A 17052-nucleotide genomic window follows, 5' to 3' on the forward strand; every position below is an offset into this window, starting at 1 on the left:
CTCTGGGCTTTAAAATTAGTCTGAAAGATGTGTTCAAATCACTCACTAATGCATGGCTCCCACAGGCTGCTGTTTTCCACAGTATGTACCAGAGGGTGACACAGAGGGACACACTAGGGAGGGGACACCAACAAAGGCCGGACCTTGAAGAAGGCCTCCATGAGCCTCTGGTCAGGGTGCAGGTCCTTCCATGCGAGTGTCTGGTAAGCACTATGAAAAGTGTAGAGTATGAACTCCGGCATCTTGGGTGCTGTGCATGCTTCACAGTAATGCAGCAGGTGCAGCCGCAGGGCTCCTTCGTCACCTGGCAATAGCTTGTCTAGATTGTAAAAGGAAATACAGTTCAGGTCATTTGGTTTCTTTAAAAAGGGATAGGAAAGAAAAAGAAATGCTAACACAAAACACAGACTTGTCTTCTCAAGGTGATTAACTTTCTTCTCCAAAACTTCTAAATGGCTTTTTAACCCAAATGCACATCTACAGTCGGCTGCCCTCTCATGTATCCAATCCCACTCCATTAGCACGTCTTTCTTCATTTAGCGTTTTGAGAGAATTCCTCAAAAGAAATATTTCAACATTTCTCAAAAGAAAGATCAACAAGGTTATAAAAATGCTCAGCATTACTAAATATCACAGAAATGCAAAATAAAATTCAGGGAGGGTAAGAAGACTGCTAAACAGCTAGAAGTGCGTGCTGCCGAGGCTGACAACCAGAGCTTGACTCCCGGAATCCATATGAAGGAAGGAGAGAACCAATTTCTGCAAGTTTTCTCCACCCTCTGCAGAAATATCACACACACACACACACACACACACACACACACACACACACACTAAATGTAGAGAAAAAATTAAAATCACGATGAAGTATAACTTCACACTGGCTTTTTAATCTATTCTTATTTTATGTGGATAGGTGTTTGCCATCATGGAAAAAATAGCACGAAAGCTCCTCAGAAGCCAGAGCAGGCAATACTAAACAGAAGCCAGAGCAGGCAATACTAAACAGAAGCCTAGAGAGGCAATGCTAAACAGAAGCCTAGAGAGGCAATGCTAAACAGAAGCCTAGAGAGGCAATACTAAACAGAAGCCAGAGCAGGCAATACTAAACAGAAGCCTAGAGAGGCAATGCTAAACAGGCTGCAACTACACAACTCAGAGCAGCCACACAGACACTCTAACTGTGGCAGCGGCCATTCTCCTGTCGGCTTCTTAGGAAAGCAGGAGGAAAGGGTGACAGAGAAGCTGAAGGGAAGGCTCAACAGGGCATCGCATGACACCTCCCTACCTTTAAGACTGCTGTGCAGTGAGTCAACGCAGTCAGTGAACAACTGCACGATGCTGGAGGCCACCACAGCATCACTCTCCAGCCAGGGGTAAAGCCGCTGTTGGCTGCTTCACAAGGAAAGAAACACATGCTTAGGAATGAGAGTGTGCATGACAGAGTTAAGAGTCTAGGGCTGGCAAGTCAGAGAACTCTGCCTCTGCGGCCTGAAGCGAGCTGGGAGCTTCTGAAAGTGAAGGATACCTGTGACATCAACCATTAACGCTGACTGCCCCTCTCTCCTAAGGCCAGTACTAGGTTCATCTAGTTTATTTGCACAGCTTCACAGAAGAGCCACACACAGAACAATTCATAGCATTTGTATGACTATGTCACCATGTATCCTGATGTTCACGAAACAATGTTTTCATTTAACGTCAGAGTTACATGATTAAGGGGGCATTCCTGACCCAATAATTTGATATACAACTTAATTCTAAAAATAGCTGAGTTAATAGAAAATGATGAGATCCATATTTATAGACCTACTTTATGAAAAAAAAAACTCTGAAGTATGCAAACAAAACCAACTTCCTTACTGTAGAAAACTGGAAATTAGTGGTTCATTTTGTTTCAAAATTAATATCAAGATAACATCACTAATTGCTCAGGTGAATAATTATATAAACAAAAAATGGCTTGACTTTTGTATTTTATCAACTTAAAATGCCACTGTATTAAAAATTGAATCTGTGAAATCATCATGACCTGTAATAAGTTTCACTAGAACTTAAGTAAATAAATTCCAAATAAATTGGAGTACATGAAAAACTACTTACTTTTCACTGTCCTCTAAAACCAGGATCCAGGGCTTAAAGAGCTGGACGATCTGTGAGTACAGGGCCCTCAGCACTGAAACAGCACAGTTGTTAGAACAAGGAAGGACCTCACTGCCCACTGGCTCCAGCTCATACTAAGTGCACACAAAGTCTACTGTTCCTCCCTGGAAAGCCTTTGCTGACACAGAAACAGTATGGTTAGTGCAACAATGCAGGCTTCCCCTTTCAACGGCTAGGATGACATGAGCTTACTGTTTATTATAGCACAATGTCATAAGTAATTTTATAATGTACATTTTTCCAAGATACATGTTTCCTTCTGAACATTATCCTAGCCTAGGTAAATGATAGAAAGGGGTTAAAGAGAGAAATACACCTCTTTGAACCATACCCCCACCAAGGAGGAGCATAGACAAGCTACAGCAAGCATCCTATACTCGCTGTAAAATCATATAGATATGACGAATATATGAGTTCACACCTGTACCCTTTCCTATTCCCTCTCCTTGACATCTGAGAAGGATCTCTTAATGTGTCTATCTGAATTCCTCCTAATGGAAGGCACAGCCCTTAGCTCCCACCACCTGGAAGCACAATACCTTCTTTGCTGCTGGCAGTCGTGTTTTGGGCCAAGGAGGAGATTTCTACGTCAATCAGCCTTTTCACAAGGTATCCCAAAAATGTCTCCACATCAGTCATATAAGGGCTCCATTTTGAGAACAATCCAAAGCTTTTAAAGTCCAGCTTGGATAGTCGAAGCTTATAAAAGAAGTCAGAAAGCCACTGGATGGTCTCCATTACCTAGAAGAGACAACCAGCCGAACACTGCTCACTAAATGTCCACTGTGGTGCAGAATCTTCCCCAGCCCCTTTCTTCTTTTCTGTGGCTGTAGATGAAACCTAGGACCTCATGATAACTATAAAGCCCCACCACTGAGCCATGTCCTCAAGCCCTTTACAGTACAGCACTACAACAGACTGAGATGGGAATAGAGATTTTTTTTGACAGAACTACAAAAATACAGAGAAAAATAGCAGGTTTAAAATTCTAAAGTAATGAAATCTTTATTTCAAATACATTCTCCCTTTTTCTTTATTTTTGAGTTTTTTTTTCTTTTTCTTTTTGCTTGTTTTTGATGATAGGTCAAGCTGGTCTCAAATTCCAAGTGCTTTAGCTTGATGTCCTGAGTGCTGTAAGTGCAAGCGTGGACCACACCAAGTTTCAGGTGCATTCAGGCTCGGTGGGCCATACTACGAGGGGATAAATCAGATGTGCTTGGGTGGGAGGAAGGTTTGTACAGGGGAATGCTGGCTTTCCTTCTGTTCAGACAGGAATGGAACTCCATTCAGGAGCATAAGAGAAAAGTAGTCCAGGCAAAGGTCAAAGACGACATAGAGCTCTTACACACACACACACACACACACACACACACACACACACACACACCAAAACCAAAACCAAAACCAAAACAAAACACAGCTTTTAAATGTGCTCCAACTGTTTGAAAATACACAGCAAGGAAAATGGGAAAGAATACACAAAGCTGCCCAAGACCTGCTTGTCTGACACAAGCTCACACCTGCTTGTCTGACAAGAGAACCTCTGAGGCACTATGAAGCACAGAGCTGTCCGCAGAAGCTGCTCCCTGCTGGCTGCTTGGGGCATCGCATCTCAGGGCTCTCAAAGTGGCTTTCCAGCACTCAGGACTCAGCAGCTGTTCTGCAGAGCCTAGAGAAGAGACAGAGACAACAGGTCTGTGTTTTTCCCAAACCACTTTCAATCCGAAACAAACAACATGTGTACTTTACAAATAAATGATGATGAAGATGATAATAATTCAATCAAATCTGTAGGAATATACGGTAGAAAAAGACAAAGAAAAGACAAAAAAGCAACTTAACTGGGAGTGAGCTCCACAGATGCCACTGGACCCCACCCTCCAACTGTGACGAGAAATTATATTAGTATGAGTGTGTGTGTGTGTGTGTGTGTGTGTGTGTGTGTGTGTGAATGTGAGAGTGTGTGATGAGTGTGTGTGTATTGAGTGAGAGAGCAGATTTAACATGACACAGAACTCTATATGGAAATTAGAGGACAATCTTGGGGTGTTGGTTCCTTCCTTTCACCATGGCTTCTAGGAACCTAACTGTGGTCATCAGGCAAGGGTGGCAAGAAAGTCACCTGCTGAGCCATCTCTAGCCTCATCTTAACCCTTTCAGATGGCATCTACGGAGTGGGGATGGGCTAGCAGACACTCACTGAGCGCTTACCAATCACACCCAGATGGAGACACTTACTCTGCACCAGCAGCCTGAGAACGTCACTGTACTGGTCAGGGAACTGGTAGAGTAGAAGGTGAGTCCAGTGCTTACAGAAAAGATTAAATGGCATCAAAATATCTTCATCTGGTTCAAGGCCCCAGGCAGTAAGTGCCAAGTGAATGGACTCCAGAAGCCTGGTACGATCAGACAGAGGAGGTTTAGTGGCGTTTAACCATTGCTTAACATCGAACTAAAAAAGAAACAGAAACAAGAAGCAGTTTTATTTACATTAGAAAATTAGATGAAGGCAATCTTGCAGTTAGCTGTCTACGAACACAGAAACTAAAATGCACACACGCGTGCACGAGTGAATGTAACTGATGCACACCGTGACACCACCATCTCCATCGAGTCTCTGAGCTGATGTCATGTCCTCAGCTCAACAACCTCCTTTTGAAGTATGAAATCTTACTTGGGATTGGTTAAGGATGTGATCAAAAGCAGAACACTCACCTTGAATGTTCACAGCCCTAGGTTTGACACCTAGCATCACAAAAATACAAACCCAAAACAAAAAACCACTCACTGACTAACCATTCACTAAAGTTTACACTTCCATTCTATTTCTGAAATGCCATACATTTCTGCCTTATTATAAGTTCCCTCTGAGGCTTCAGAGCTGTCCTTCATATGCAAGTGTCAGAACCAAGCAGCCACTTTACAGAGCTTATTTAACAGCCATCGTTTTAGTGGCATTTGTTACCTACCTCGGCTTATAAAATTCAGACTGTTGGAATCCTCAACATTCCACATCATAAAATATATTCACCTCTGTTATAGACTGAGCTCAGTCTCTTCATCCTAAAAAGCGCCAGGGACCCATTGCTTCATAAATGTCACAGAAGCATAATTAAAGGTGCTGACATTCCCGAGGGGTTAAGTCATTGCCTTGCTCTGATAGTCTTCTATTCGGATGAGGACAAGGGAAGCTTATTTAGACCAGGTTTATTCAAATACGAATCTGACATGTAATGATTCACAGATCAAACACCATAGGAGCAAATTCAAGATACATTTAAAAGGGTATTAAACTCCTCTTTCACAAGAAGTATTTCATGAGGAATATTTCATGACTGTACTAAGTTTTTAAAGAAAGCCTGGGCCGGGCACTCAGGAGGCAGAGGCAGGCTGATCTTGTGAGGTCGAGGCCAGCCTAGTCTACACAGTGAGTTCCAGGACAGCCAAGCATACACAGAAAAACCCTGTCTCAAAAGAACAAAACAAAATAAAGCTTGGGATGCTGTGCTCTGAGAGTCACACTCTGGAGTAGGACTGTGCCCCGCACAGCCAGTGCCCGGCCCACAATGGGGAGGCTGTAAAGTCGGGCTAATCTGAGATCATGCAGTGTGGAAAGGGCCTCTCGGCATGGGAAGCAACAGCCACTTCCCAGTTTCCCAGGCGGAATCGTTAGTACCTTGGTGAGCAGCATGAAAATCATGTCACTGTTGTCCTCACTTAAGAACTGCACCACTTTCTCGTACAGGTGGATGAACTCTGCCGGCGCGGCATTGGGGGTGAAGAACGGGGAGAGCAGAGAGCAGAGGCGTCTGTTCTTCAGGATGGTCTGCAGCACCTTCCTGCACTCTGTCCTGGTGCCGCTGATAAACACCTGCACAAAATAAAAGGGGAGCTGCCTCTCAATTTCCTCTGCCGCTTCTCCGAAGCAGTCAGTCTTCAAGGGCACTTAGTAAGGTAAACTAAGTTCTTGTGAATGAAAACATAAAATCAGAAGATATCTAAAATCAAGCACTTTTAATCCTAGCACTCGGGAGGCAGAGGCAGGAGGAACTCTGCGAGTTTGGGGCCAGCCTAGTCTACACAGTGAGTTCCAGGATAGCCAGAGCTACAAAGTGAGACCCTGTCTCAAATAATAATAATGATGATAATAATAACTTAATTAATGTGGCTCGAAAGCTAAGATGCACTAGAATCTAAGAGATTCTCTAAGCAGTCTCAGGGTCAGGAAGGCTTTTCTAAGGAAGATCACAATAAAAATAATAGGCATGATAGCAAGACAAATTTTGAAAGGGTTGTCATTCTACTTCCCTTATCATATTAGCCAAATTTTAAAGCTCAATCTCCAGTTCCACAAACACTGGCTCATATGGGAAGAAAACTTTAATAAGAATGGTAATTCCTAATGTTAGTTATGATAGGGTAACCATATGCAAATCTCCCAGCAGGGCAGTGAGCAAATGCACATAATGCTATAAAATATAAATATACAGTTACACCAAATTCCTCTGATACAATAGTCACATTTTCAGAAAACAATAAATACTAAAGAAAATATTATAAGAACAATTATCTCAGCCTTATTGTAGAAAAAAAAAGAGAGAGACTTTAGCAAAATAGTCACCCAAAAAATGTGAGCACAATACCTTACAGCGTGTCTTTATCACGGAACATGATAAAGATATTTGACATGAACAGGCAGGCCTGTATTTACTAGCAAGGGAAATTAAAAGATACACTTTAAGTGTACAGGAAATAACTCAGCACATATCTGTCTGAAGTGTCTATGTAAGTACCTATGTAGGGATAAAAATGACAGTGCATGTTTATAACTCAAATTATAGCCATAATACTACTATCCCCCGGTATTTAGAATCTTGAGAACATTTTCTTAGACTTTGGGTTCTATACTGTATGGCTCATCCAGTATTATTAACATATTAAATTTGATGAGAAGCAAAGTTCTTAGAAGAAAATAGACTATCATCTGGTGACACAGCTCAGTGGTGGAGTGCCTGCCCAGCATAGGCAAGGCCCTGAGATAAAACCCCAGAAAAACAACAAGGGGTTGAATCTGACTGGCATTCCCATTTATGGGTATCCAAGTGATCAATTAAGTTTGGATGCAAATGTGTGACCAGGGTTGACATTTTTCAAACAAGTGGATTTCCTTTACAACACATCCATAGATCTGCATGAATACTTTGCCTTTGCACGGTTAAAACAAAACAGGTAAATAAATGGTGGCAGAAACAGCACCTGGAAGGCAGCAACAGTCAGGAGAGCAGCACTGAACCCAGCTGGAAGCCCTGGGCTCATTTCTTAGCCCCAGCATTCACAGGTGCATGCTTTAGAGAAGTTGCTTCCCCTTTCAAAGGCCACTTGCTTCTTTTTAAAAACTTCTTATAGCAATACTGGGGCTTGAACTTAAAGTCTCTCATGCATGCTATGGCCCCTACTTTTTTGGTTTTTTGTTTAACTTTTCGAGACAAGGTTCTGCTAAATTGCCCAGGCTGACTTTCAACTCATTCTGTAGTCTAGGCAGGTCTTGACCTTGGGATCCTAAGCAGCTGAGATTATAGGCTATGCCACTAAATCCACTCTGTTGATCATTTTCAAGACAGGAGTGACAGCAGCTATACAGAGTCAGTGTGAGGACAAACTTTAAAATTTAATTAGAAACCATCTTGCAAATGATAAAGGAACTTCAGCCATGTTATTGTTTGTGATACCAACAATCTGTGCCAAAATCTGATGTCTACGTAGCCTTCCAGATGTGAGCCATTTAATCTCTTTTGTAGAAGAAGCAACATTCTAGACCAAAAATCTACCAACATCATAGGAAGCCAGCAATTCTCCAAAGGCTTCTGACTGTATTTAGTAAAGACCCGGGAACTCACAGTATCTGCGCATGGCTGACAGCGGGAATAGTTTTACCTGCCCCAAGATTTCGATGCACGAAGTGAAGAACTGCCTCGTAGGAGGATGGCGCTGGGTCTCATCGCTGACATAGTCCACAACAGTAAAGAAGAGGCTGATGCCAATTTTCTGAACCCCAGGTGTAGACTGCAACTTATAAGCATTCACTAAGGCCCTGTGGGAAAATATGAGCACAATATTTGTCCATGGTAAATAATCCATATTCCCAAATATCTCTGTTTTTCTCACTCCTCAGGCAGTATTTACAAGCGACTTCAGAGGCCTATGCAATAACACTTTAAAAATACTATATGTGGTAAACATGTATCTATCAATTACCCAAAAATTTACTTTTGATAAATAGTAATAATTTTATATGTCACTCTGGAAAATAAAAGTCAACTGCTATTATAAGGACCAATTAACATCCTGGCACTTCTAAAATTTTTTCACATATTGTATATAATTCATAGTTACTTGACTTTTGAAGTCCCTACATTTTTAAACACAAGAACGTGATATCTGTACATTTTAAAATTCAAAATATGCCTGAGGGTGATATGGGCACCAGGCACACAAGTGGCACAGTACATATATGCAGGCAAAACCCTAATACACATAAAACAAATAAACCTACAATTTTTTCCCGAAGATTTTCTTCTAATGCTCACTTTTTCTAGTATTTTCCCAGTGGCAAACCTGATCTAACTCTTCCCAAGTCTGCCCACGGGGGACTCAATGCCCTCCACATGCCACCCCAATTTGCTGAAGGGCTCAGCAGCTGCCATGATGTAGAGTGGAGTTAATTTGTTCAGCTAGCTTTAAGACAGGTGAGTGTATGCCAGGAGCTCTCAGAGAAAACCACAGGGTCATATGCAAGCCACTGAGTACACTGGAAAGTCCTCAACCCTGTAAGGAATTGTGAGGAACTTCATTTTACAACCTGCGTTTCCAGGTAGGTGTAAAACTGAAACAGCCAATCCCCACCCCTGAGCCCGTGCCCGGTATCATCCTACAGTTCAGGGTCTGCCAGACAGGAGACCCTCTGTTTGTGGACTGTAAAGCAGCACCACCAGCAGTCAAGTCTGTTGTTGAAGTATGCGAGTCACAGCCATTATGAGTAACAGAGATGGCTAAGTTCCGATAAAAACCATTCATAAAAATATAGCTACTCAGATTGGACCCCACGTCTCTAGTTTTTTGACTTGCATACTAAATGACTATGGGGTGAGTACAATGGACGATTACTATCAACAACGAAGCTGACTGGAAAGGGGACGTCACAGGACTTACGTGATCAGGTTTTCCGCATGCACAGCAGCTTCCACAATGTTAAGTGTCGGAGGCTGAGCAGCTTCTGCTTGGAACTGTCTTATTTCTTTTTGCAGAACATGAATCTGCTGGCTTACTGCTTCATTCTTGTACATGCCTTCAAACTAAGAAAAGTTCAACAAGTCAGAAGACTTTCAATTTGTTATTATTATTTGTTTGTTTGGTTGGTTTTCTTGTTGTTATTTTGTTTTTGAGATGGTCCTACTCTTTGGCCCAGGCTGTCCTTAAACTCATGGCAAATCTCCTGTCTCAGCCTCCCAAATGCTAGAGATAGATCCACTATATCTAGCCCTCAACAGTCTTCTTGTCCCCTAATATTTCTAGAACAGGTGTTTTATTATAAGCACAGTGGCATATGATGAAGAGATTGTTATGATAGTCAATAACACAATTTAACTCAAAACTTGATTAAATGTAAAATGAATGGAAAAATACGTTTTGAAAACTTACTCAAGGATTATTCTAGCACTCAAAGACAGAAGCAGAAGGATAATGAGTTCAGAATTAGCCTGTGCTACACAAGACCCTGGCTCTAAAAAAAGAAAAAAAAATTGAGGGTGAGGGGGGCAATGTAGCTGAAAGTGATGAGATACTTGCCTAGTATACACAGGCTCTAAATTCAATCCCCATCCTGAGAGTAGGCAGAACTATTAAAGAACTCAGGGGTTGTTTGTTTGTTTTAATGAAGCATCACATTTAGTTTAAATAAAATTTTTCTTCTTTTTGTGCATGTGTTTGTTTTTGGTGATAAGGTCTCACACAACTCAGGCTGGCCTAAAACTCACTAGTTAGCCACGGCGATCACTAGGTAGCCATGGAAGACTTGGATTTCTGATTCTCTTCTAGTTAGCTGTGGAGGACTTAGGTTCCTAATTCTCTCGCCTCCACCTCTGAAGTTCTTGGACTTCAGACATGTGTCACCATGCCTGGTTTAAAGGTATTTTCTTATAAAAATACCAAAAGTTGTAGCTATATATTAACCTATTAAACTGATAAGATGATGAACTAACTTATCAATGGTTAAAATATTTGACAACATATTCTCTTTTCTATTTCAAATCTCCATCAAAAACAAAACCAGCATCTTCTACTGCTGAGGTACTTCCTTTCTCTTCATCTTTTTCTGGAGGAAGATGGGGCAGAGGGATGAGATGGGCTCAGAGTCTCATACAGTTCAGGATTCAACATGTTCTCCAGGATCCAATTAACCACGGCATCCAACTGCAATCAGCTAATAGCATGTGCCAGGAGTGTTAGCCTTTCTAAAGGAGTAGATGCACCGGAGGTCTGGGGAGATGAGGACCCCAGTGCACACCCTAGTCCACTCCCAGGCTGGAGAACCCTAGAACCCTGGGCTACAGTCAGGAAGTTTCCATTTCTCTATCCTGGCATCTTTTTCTTTTAATCTCTTGGCAGTGAGCAAGGGTCACTAGGAAGGGAGGCTACTTTGGAGAGAAGATGATATCTCTTTAATATATTTTTGTAACTTCCCCAAAACAGTATGATGTGTGTGGGGGTGAACCCATGTCAAACAAAATCAACTGGCTAACTGATTAGTTCCTGGTAAGTTGGTCTGACTCTTAGTAAGGATGTGAAAAACAATAATGGAGCTTTTTGGAATATCTATCAGAAGTCTTCCAAGCCTGAGGCAGTTACTAACACTGCCTTTCCCTAACTGACAGTGGTTCTGTCTGTGCACTTTTGTATTCTTTTTAGGATGTGGATAGATGCACAGTTATCCTTGGCCTAGGATGCTTCTGGTTGAGGTCAGTGGTTTCTAACTAGAAGAATTCCTTGTCACAAGTGCCGATAGCAAAATGTCTCCGGGAAATGCTCTAAATTGGGCGCCTTAGCCTAGCTTCAAGGCCACAACTGCTAGACCAGATGGTCACTGCAGAGGCACAGCCTATCTAACCACAAACAATATGCTGTGTCCTTTTTTAATGATTAAATGCTTGGCATGTGTGTAAGTATATGGTATGAAGGTATGCATGTATGTTCACATGGTGCATGAGTCACACAGATGCAGTGCACATGCATGTGGAGACCAGTGTTTGATGTCAGGTGTGGTGTCATCCTGTATCACACTCCATACATTGAGACAAGGTCTCTCACTTGAACTCAAACTTTCCGATTGGATAATCTTGCTACCGAGCTTGCCCTGGGGCTGCCTCCCAAGCACTGAGAATAGGAGCTGGCTGCCACATCTGCCTTTCATTAACACAGTGCTGGGGATCTGAACTCTGGTCCTCCTGAGTGCACAGCACATGCTCTACCTACTGGGCCGTCTTCCCTGCCCACAGCTGTATTCTTTTACTCTTGATTTCACATTTCTGTGCCCCACACAGATCACTATCTCAGTGGTGGTGAAGAGAATTTTAAGTGCCCCAACTGTGAAGTGAATGGTGCCTCTGCAGATGTTCATATCTGTCACGTGGCACAAATGAAACCCCCTAGACACAAGGAAAACTGAGACCTGTGAATACCTCCTTGGTATCAGCCCATGAGCACAGAGTTTTAAAAGCTCGTCTCTTTCAAGTCTCTTTATCAGAAATGACAAAGGTCAGTGTGAATGGAATTTCTGTTGGCGACTATGTGCAAGGGAATCTGTCACTGGTTCAGCCCGACCATGTCACTGACAAACAGGGGACATGCACTTAGCTGGCTCAAACCTGTGCATCCAGCCACCTGACATCCAAAGGAGGAACAGATATTCAGCACTCGGACACTTGAGTGCCATGCTGCAGTGGACAGCCCATTTTTTCTATTAAATTTGAACTAAATAAGATGGGGCGGTTAAAAAAGGAAAGTCACTCACACACACACACACACACACACACACACACACACACACGTTATGGCAGCTGTTGGTTAAGGAGGGACAGGTGACCGGAAGGGAAAAGTCTCAGGAGTTGCGACAGAAGAGTACAGTCCAGCCAGAACAGGGAGTAAGGGCGATGATCTGGAGGGGCCCTAATGGACAGGCCACTGTGAAGGGTGACCTTGTCCTGTAAGTGCAGCAGAGAATGCGGAAAGGAGCAGAAGATTTGGAAGGCAGGGTTTTAAATCCTTCATTCTCTGTTTCCCCACTCATCTACATGCCCTACCCAGAAGCAGTCTTCAGCTACCACAGCAATGATTGTAACCCATGTAAATAATGAAAATATAATTTATCAACTTATTTAGATGAGGCCCTCATACATGCTACGCTTAAAGTCTTAAGGGGCAATGGTCGTACCTGAGCACACAGGCATCTCTGAGCACACATGGTGTTTTACTATCACAGTAACTTGGTTATATCGAACTCACCAATGTGGCACGTCTTCACACTTTCCCACCCCACTGAAAGACTGCTTTTCTTACTAATAGAGAGGAGAAGGACTGGAAGACTCCAGCTCCTAACCAAGAAGCTGGAGAAAACAGATCAAAGCAGCGTGTGGAGTCCTCCATTTGAGTCACTTTAAGAAGACAAAGAAAAGGCTGGACAAAGCATGTCCTTTCACAAGGTTTTACAAAATGGGAGGCCCTCGGTGGGTCTTTTCCACCTTTTATTTCTAGAAATGGAAAAATTGTTCACTTGAGAATAAATCAATCCTGAGTTTAGCACATATGCCCCACAATACCAACTACAACAAAAAAAAGCCCATTCATAAATCACTCCGTTTCCTCAGGGACCAGCGCTGAGCGATGAAAGGCCGCCGCTGGGACTGGAGACCACAGGGGAAACACGTCTCACTTCTCATAAAACACACTCAGCTTCTGAATACTCCATTTATACAACTTCAATACAATACTTTATACAACTTCAAAGACTTGCAGACAGCTGGAAATATCCAGAAAATGGAGTAATATGAAATCTTTATAGATGAACCATTAAAAATTATATTTGTAAAACTGACTATAAAATGATTTTCCATGAAACTAATGTCTAGAAGCTGATCCGGAACGAAATGCTCAATTAAGATCATGGGTTCCATAATGACTCAGACTCAGAAAGAAAGCAATGTCTGTGTTTGTTTAAAATGAGGTCTTACTGCAGTGTCCGCTCCCTTGGAACACACTGCTCATCTTCAAGATGGAGCTGAAGCTGTTAAGACGAACTGGGTGGCCTGGCCACACCGAATGTGAAAGTACAGGTCGTGAATGAGGGGTATGAGGACTGGGGTGTATCTCAGTGAGAAAGCACTTGCCTATGTAGAAGGCTCTGGGTTCAATCCTCAACAACATTAAGATAAAATAAAACAACACTGAAAACTGACTTCTAATAGATGGATGGATGTTGATTGCTAACTGGATGATGTAGCCATGATACCTAGAAAGTCTAATAGCACATTCTATTCTGTAAAAGTTAAGAGAGATACTGTGAGCAAAGCACCTCAGAGAATTCCAGTGTATATAAGGGACAGGAAGGACTCTAACAGGTTGGAAAAGGCAGTGGTGTCACAGTGCAACATCTCCTCTGCTTGTCAGGAATGAACACCAGGGAGAAACCTGTATTCAAATGCAAGGGCCAGCTGATGTTTGTGCCCTTAGCAATAAGAAGAAAGAATGACTACAACTTACTAGAAAAAGGTTTTGATGTCCATATCGTTCACAGTCAAATATTATCCACAAAGTTCCTGCAAACGGCTAAAGAATGAATATACCGCGAAGGCGATAAACCTACAGCTTCCTACAAACACGCCCATGACTACGAAACACTGATGATACAAACACAAATAAGACTGCCCTGATCTCATGTGAGCCAAAACCTACTAACAGTCATGAAATAAATGACAACACACAGCATCACCAGCACAACCCTGACAAGAGTAAGCCAGTGGCTTTTGCTGATGTATTCCAGGTATCTACCATGCACTGGAAGGTGCCCTAGACGACCTGGACAGATGACATCTACATGAGAAAGGAAAACTGTTCCTGTAGAATTCTGTCTGGTGAGGAAAAAGGACAAGTGTCTACAAGACATCAAGTACAAGCGGCCAAGGAAGTCTGACGAGAAAATACAACTTGCCACAGTAAGTGTGGAGACTAAAAAGGAACGTGAACAGAGGCAGCAGTACCACGGGGACAGTGTGACCACATGTATACCAGGGAGTGCATGAAGTCTAAGTGGCTAAAAAACAGATTGCTTGAGAAGTGGTCGAGAATTTTCAGACAGAATCCTTCCCTGCGAAAACTTCAGAAGCAGGCTATGGAGGGCTGTTAGACACTGGAGAGTCACTGCGGGCTTCAAGCCTGGAGATGAGGCCACAACTGAGACTAGAGGGCTGAATGGTGAAAGAATGCTGTAGGCAGGAGGCTCGCGGTAGCTCGGAGGGACATGTGGTAGGCTACGGGGAGGCAGCAATAAGAAAAACAAAGAGGAAGGAAGTCACTGTAAATTGGTTCCACAGGCCAAACCAATATATCTGGAAAGGAACAAGACAGGAAGGGTGGTGTGTGGTACGGGGAAGAAACGACAACCAGACTCGGCTTTCATCTTGGAGACCAAGTAGGAGGGACTGCAGGAAGAACAGGTTTGGGGGGTAAAACGAAATCAGTGTGGGACCTGTTAAGTTATCTAGAGGTGGGCAGGTAGACTTCATTGGCTAGCCTCATCAATACACCCAAACAGCACCGCTGTGGGCTTCCATTTTATTCTGTCTTGCTCTTAGCTGCCAATGAGTACACAAGAAAAATAATTTTATCTTCAATTCCTAAAAAGATCAGCCAGCAAGTACTAGACAGAGACAATTAGGAATGGTTATATAACTATCAAAATAAATTATTTTCAAGTTTCAGATTACAGAGTTGCTTACTATGTGCATACTTTAATTCCCCTGGCACATCTGCATTATCAAGCAAATTTGAGACTGGAGACAACAGTGACACAGGAGACCTGAAGGGAAATTCTCCGCTTCTGGGTTTCCCAAAGTGAACTACAGGCAGGGCACGAGTGTGTGAGCAGCAGGAAACTAGAATGTGCTCTCAGAAAGTGAGAGTGTTTCTAATGAAGGTACGGCCACAGACACCAACTTTCCCGAATCCTTAAGACACCTCTGCCCTTTTACTTTTCTTGTATGTGTTTTCCCCACAACCTCCCCTCTTTTCTTCTCTCCTGAAACAAGTTCTTGTTACACAGCTCAGGTTGGCCTCAAACCCTCCATGCTCCTGCCTCAGCCTCTCCAACACTGGGGTTATAGACATGTGCCACTGCACCTGGCCTCCTCTGAACGCCGTTGCCTTCATTCCCCACCTTTCTTTATTCTAGTGAACTCTCTGGCCCTCTTTTATTAAAATATTAGCACAAGGACATTGGCAAATCTATGAACGTCATCTATCATCTTGCTGACTTCCCTGCAGTGGAAAGTTACTTTGATGGTATTTTTAGAAGGGATTCCTTTTCATCTCAAAATTTATTAAACACAAAGTTACAAAAGAAATTCCAATTCAGGGGTTCAGATATAAAAAACTATGATCTCATTTTCTGGAAAGAAAGAGTCAAGTCACTGTTGGCTCAGGCTAATCCTGCTCTTCCTGGTGCTATTATCCACTGCCAGACCCTGGGAGTTCACAGGCCAGAGCAAGAGACCTGTTCCTTTCATCCAAGCACTCAGGAGGCAGAAGCAGATGGATCTCTGTGAGTCTGAGGCCAGCCTGGACTATAGAGCAAATTCCAGCACAGCCAGAGTTACACAATTATATACCCTGTCTCAAAAAATAAAAACAAACAAAACCCCGAGCTTAAAAATAAAATATCTCCCATTATTATGACCAGCTACAGCCCATCTTCTTCCTATCCTGTCTAACTCCACCCTAGGCTAATGACTTTTCTCCAGCCTCACAACTTCAGCCAATTTACCGAAAGGTAAATACCTCTACCCAGTTCTACAGCACTGGAAACTAAGGGGAAATTCCTGAAAGAAAACTAACTTTTGTTAGACGTTTTGGCATCTGGCATGTTTCAAAACAACATGAGAACATAAGCTGAAGTTATCTTGACTTACAAGTTAATCCTTTAACATTAGGTGCATCCAATAAGAACAAAAAAATCTGAAATAAACTTCAAAGGATTGGAAAATACAGAAGTCTAACAGGTTATTTTAGAAAAGATATTTTAGATGAAAGCAATAGAGAAGAAACTGGTCCAATGAAATGTGGATTTGAAAAGAAAGGCATGGGGAAGGGCAATCAAGAAGGAGCAAATAAATGACTCAATTTTTCAAAGCTAACAAAAGTATTGTTATGTAAATGTAATTAGGCAGCAGACCTGCCCATTTCTAAAAGTCCCTTCTCCAGGTATTACTGTTGAGTGCATCTGCAGAGGGGAAAGATACACCCCACTATATGGAAAATAAAGATAATAAAGTAAGCTATAGGAAATGTTTAGACAGAGTCTGGTGTGAAGAAGTGCTGCACAGACTAGCTTAGGCCCAGTTTCCATTCTGAACTAACAGTATCTCAGAACAAACTTCTGTCTATAATTGGTGCAACAAGATGAATTTTTTAGACAGATTACAACACATCTCATTTACCTATTGGCAAGCCCCACTTCCCACACTTGTCCTCAGTAGCCACCTGCTGCCCACACCACCAGCATCAGCCCTGTGGTCGCTTGTACAACATTCCCCATGTGAACCCTGACCACTGTTCCCAGAACAC

At 42.5% G+C, this 17052-nt stretch overlaps 1 protein-coding gene across 1 annotated transcript in view; it reads right to left on the reverse strand.

Moving 5' to 3' along the window:
- The window catches only part of Epg5 (ectopic P-granules 5 autophagy tethering factor), an 85314-nt gene that overhangs the window by 16733 nt on the left and 51529 nt on the right, over positions 1 to 17052 (reverse strand). Inside the window, exons 28-36 of the mRNA XM_048419624.3 lie at positions 9373 to 9515; positions 8098 to 8254; positions 5840 to 6034; positions 4402 to 4615; positions 3684 to 3832; positions 2703 to 2904; positions 2104 to 2176; positions 1289 to 1395; positions 144 to 319 (exon numbers count right to left, since the gene is read on the reverse strand). Of these exons, the coding sequence (XP_048275581.3) occupies positions 144 to 319; positions 1289 to 1395; positions 2104 to 2176; positions 2703 to 2904; positions 3684 to 3832; positions 4402 to 4615; positions 5840 to 6034; positions 8098 to 8254; positions 9373 to 9515 (1416 nt within the window). The remainder of the gene's footprint in view (positions 1 to 143; positions 320 to 1288; positions 1396 to 2103; positions 2177 to 2702; positions 2905 to 3683; positions 3833 to 4401; positions 4616 to 5839; positions 6035 to 8097; positions 8255 to 9372; positions 9516 to 17052) is intronic.

The sequence above is a fragment of the Myodes glareolus genome, chromosome 13 (assembly GCF_982192425.1).
Source record: "Myodes glareolus chromosome 13, mMyoGla1.1, whole genome shotgun sequence".
In the NCBI taxonomy this organism is placed as follows: domain Eukaryota; kingdom Metazoa; phylum Chordata; class Mammalia; order Rodentia; family Cricetidae; genus Myodes; species Myodes glareolus.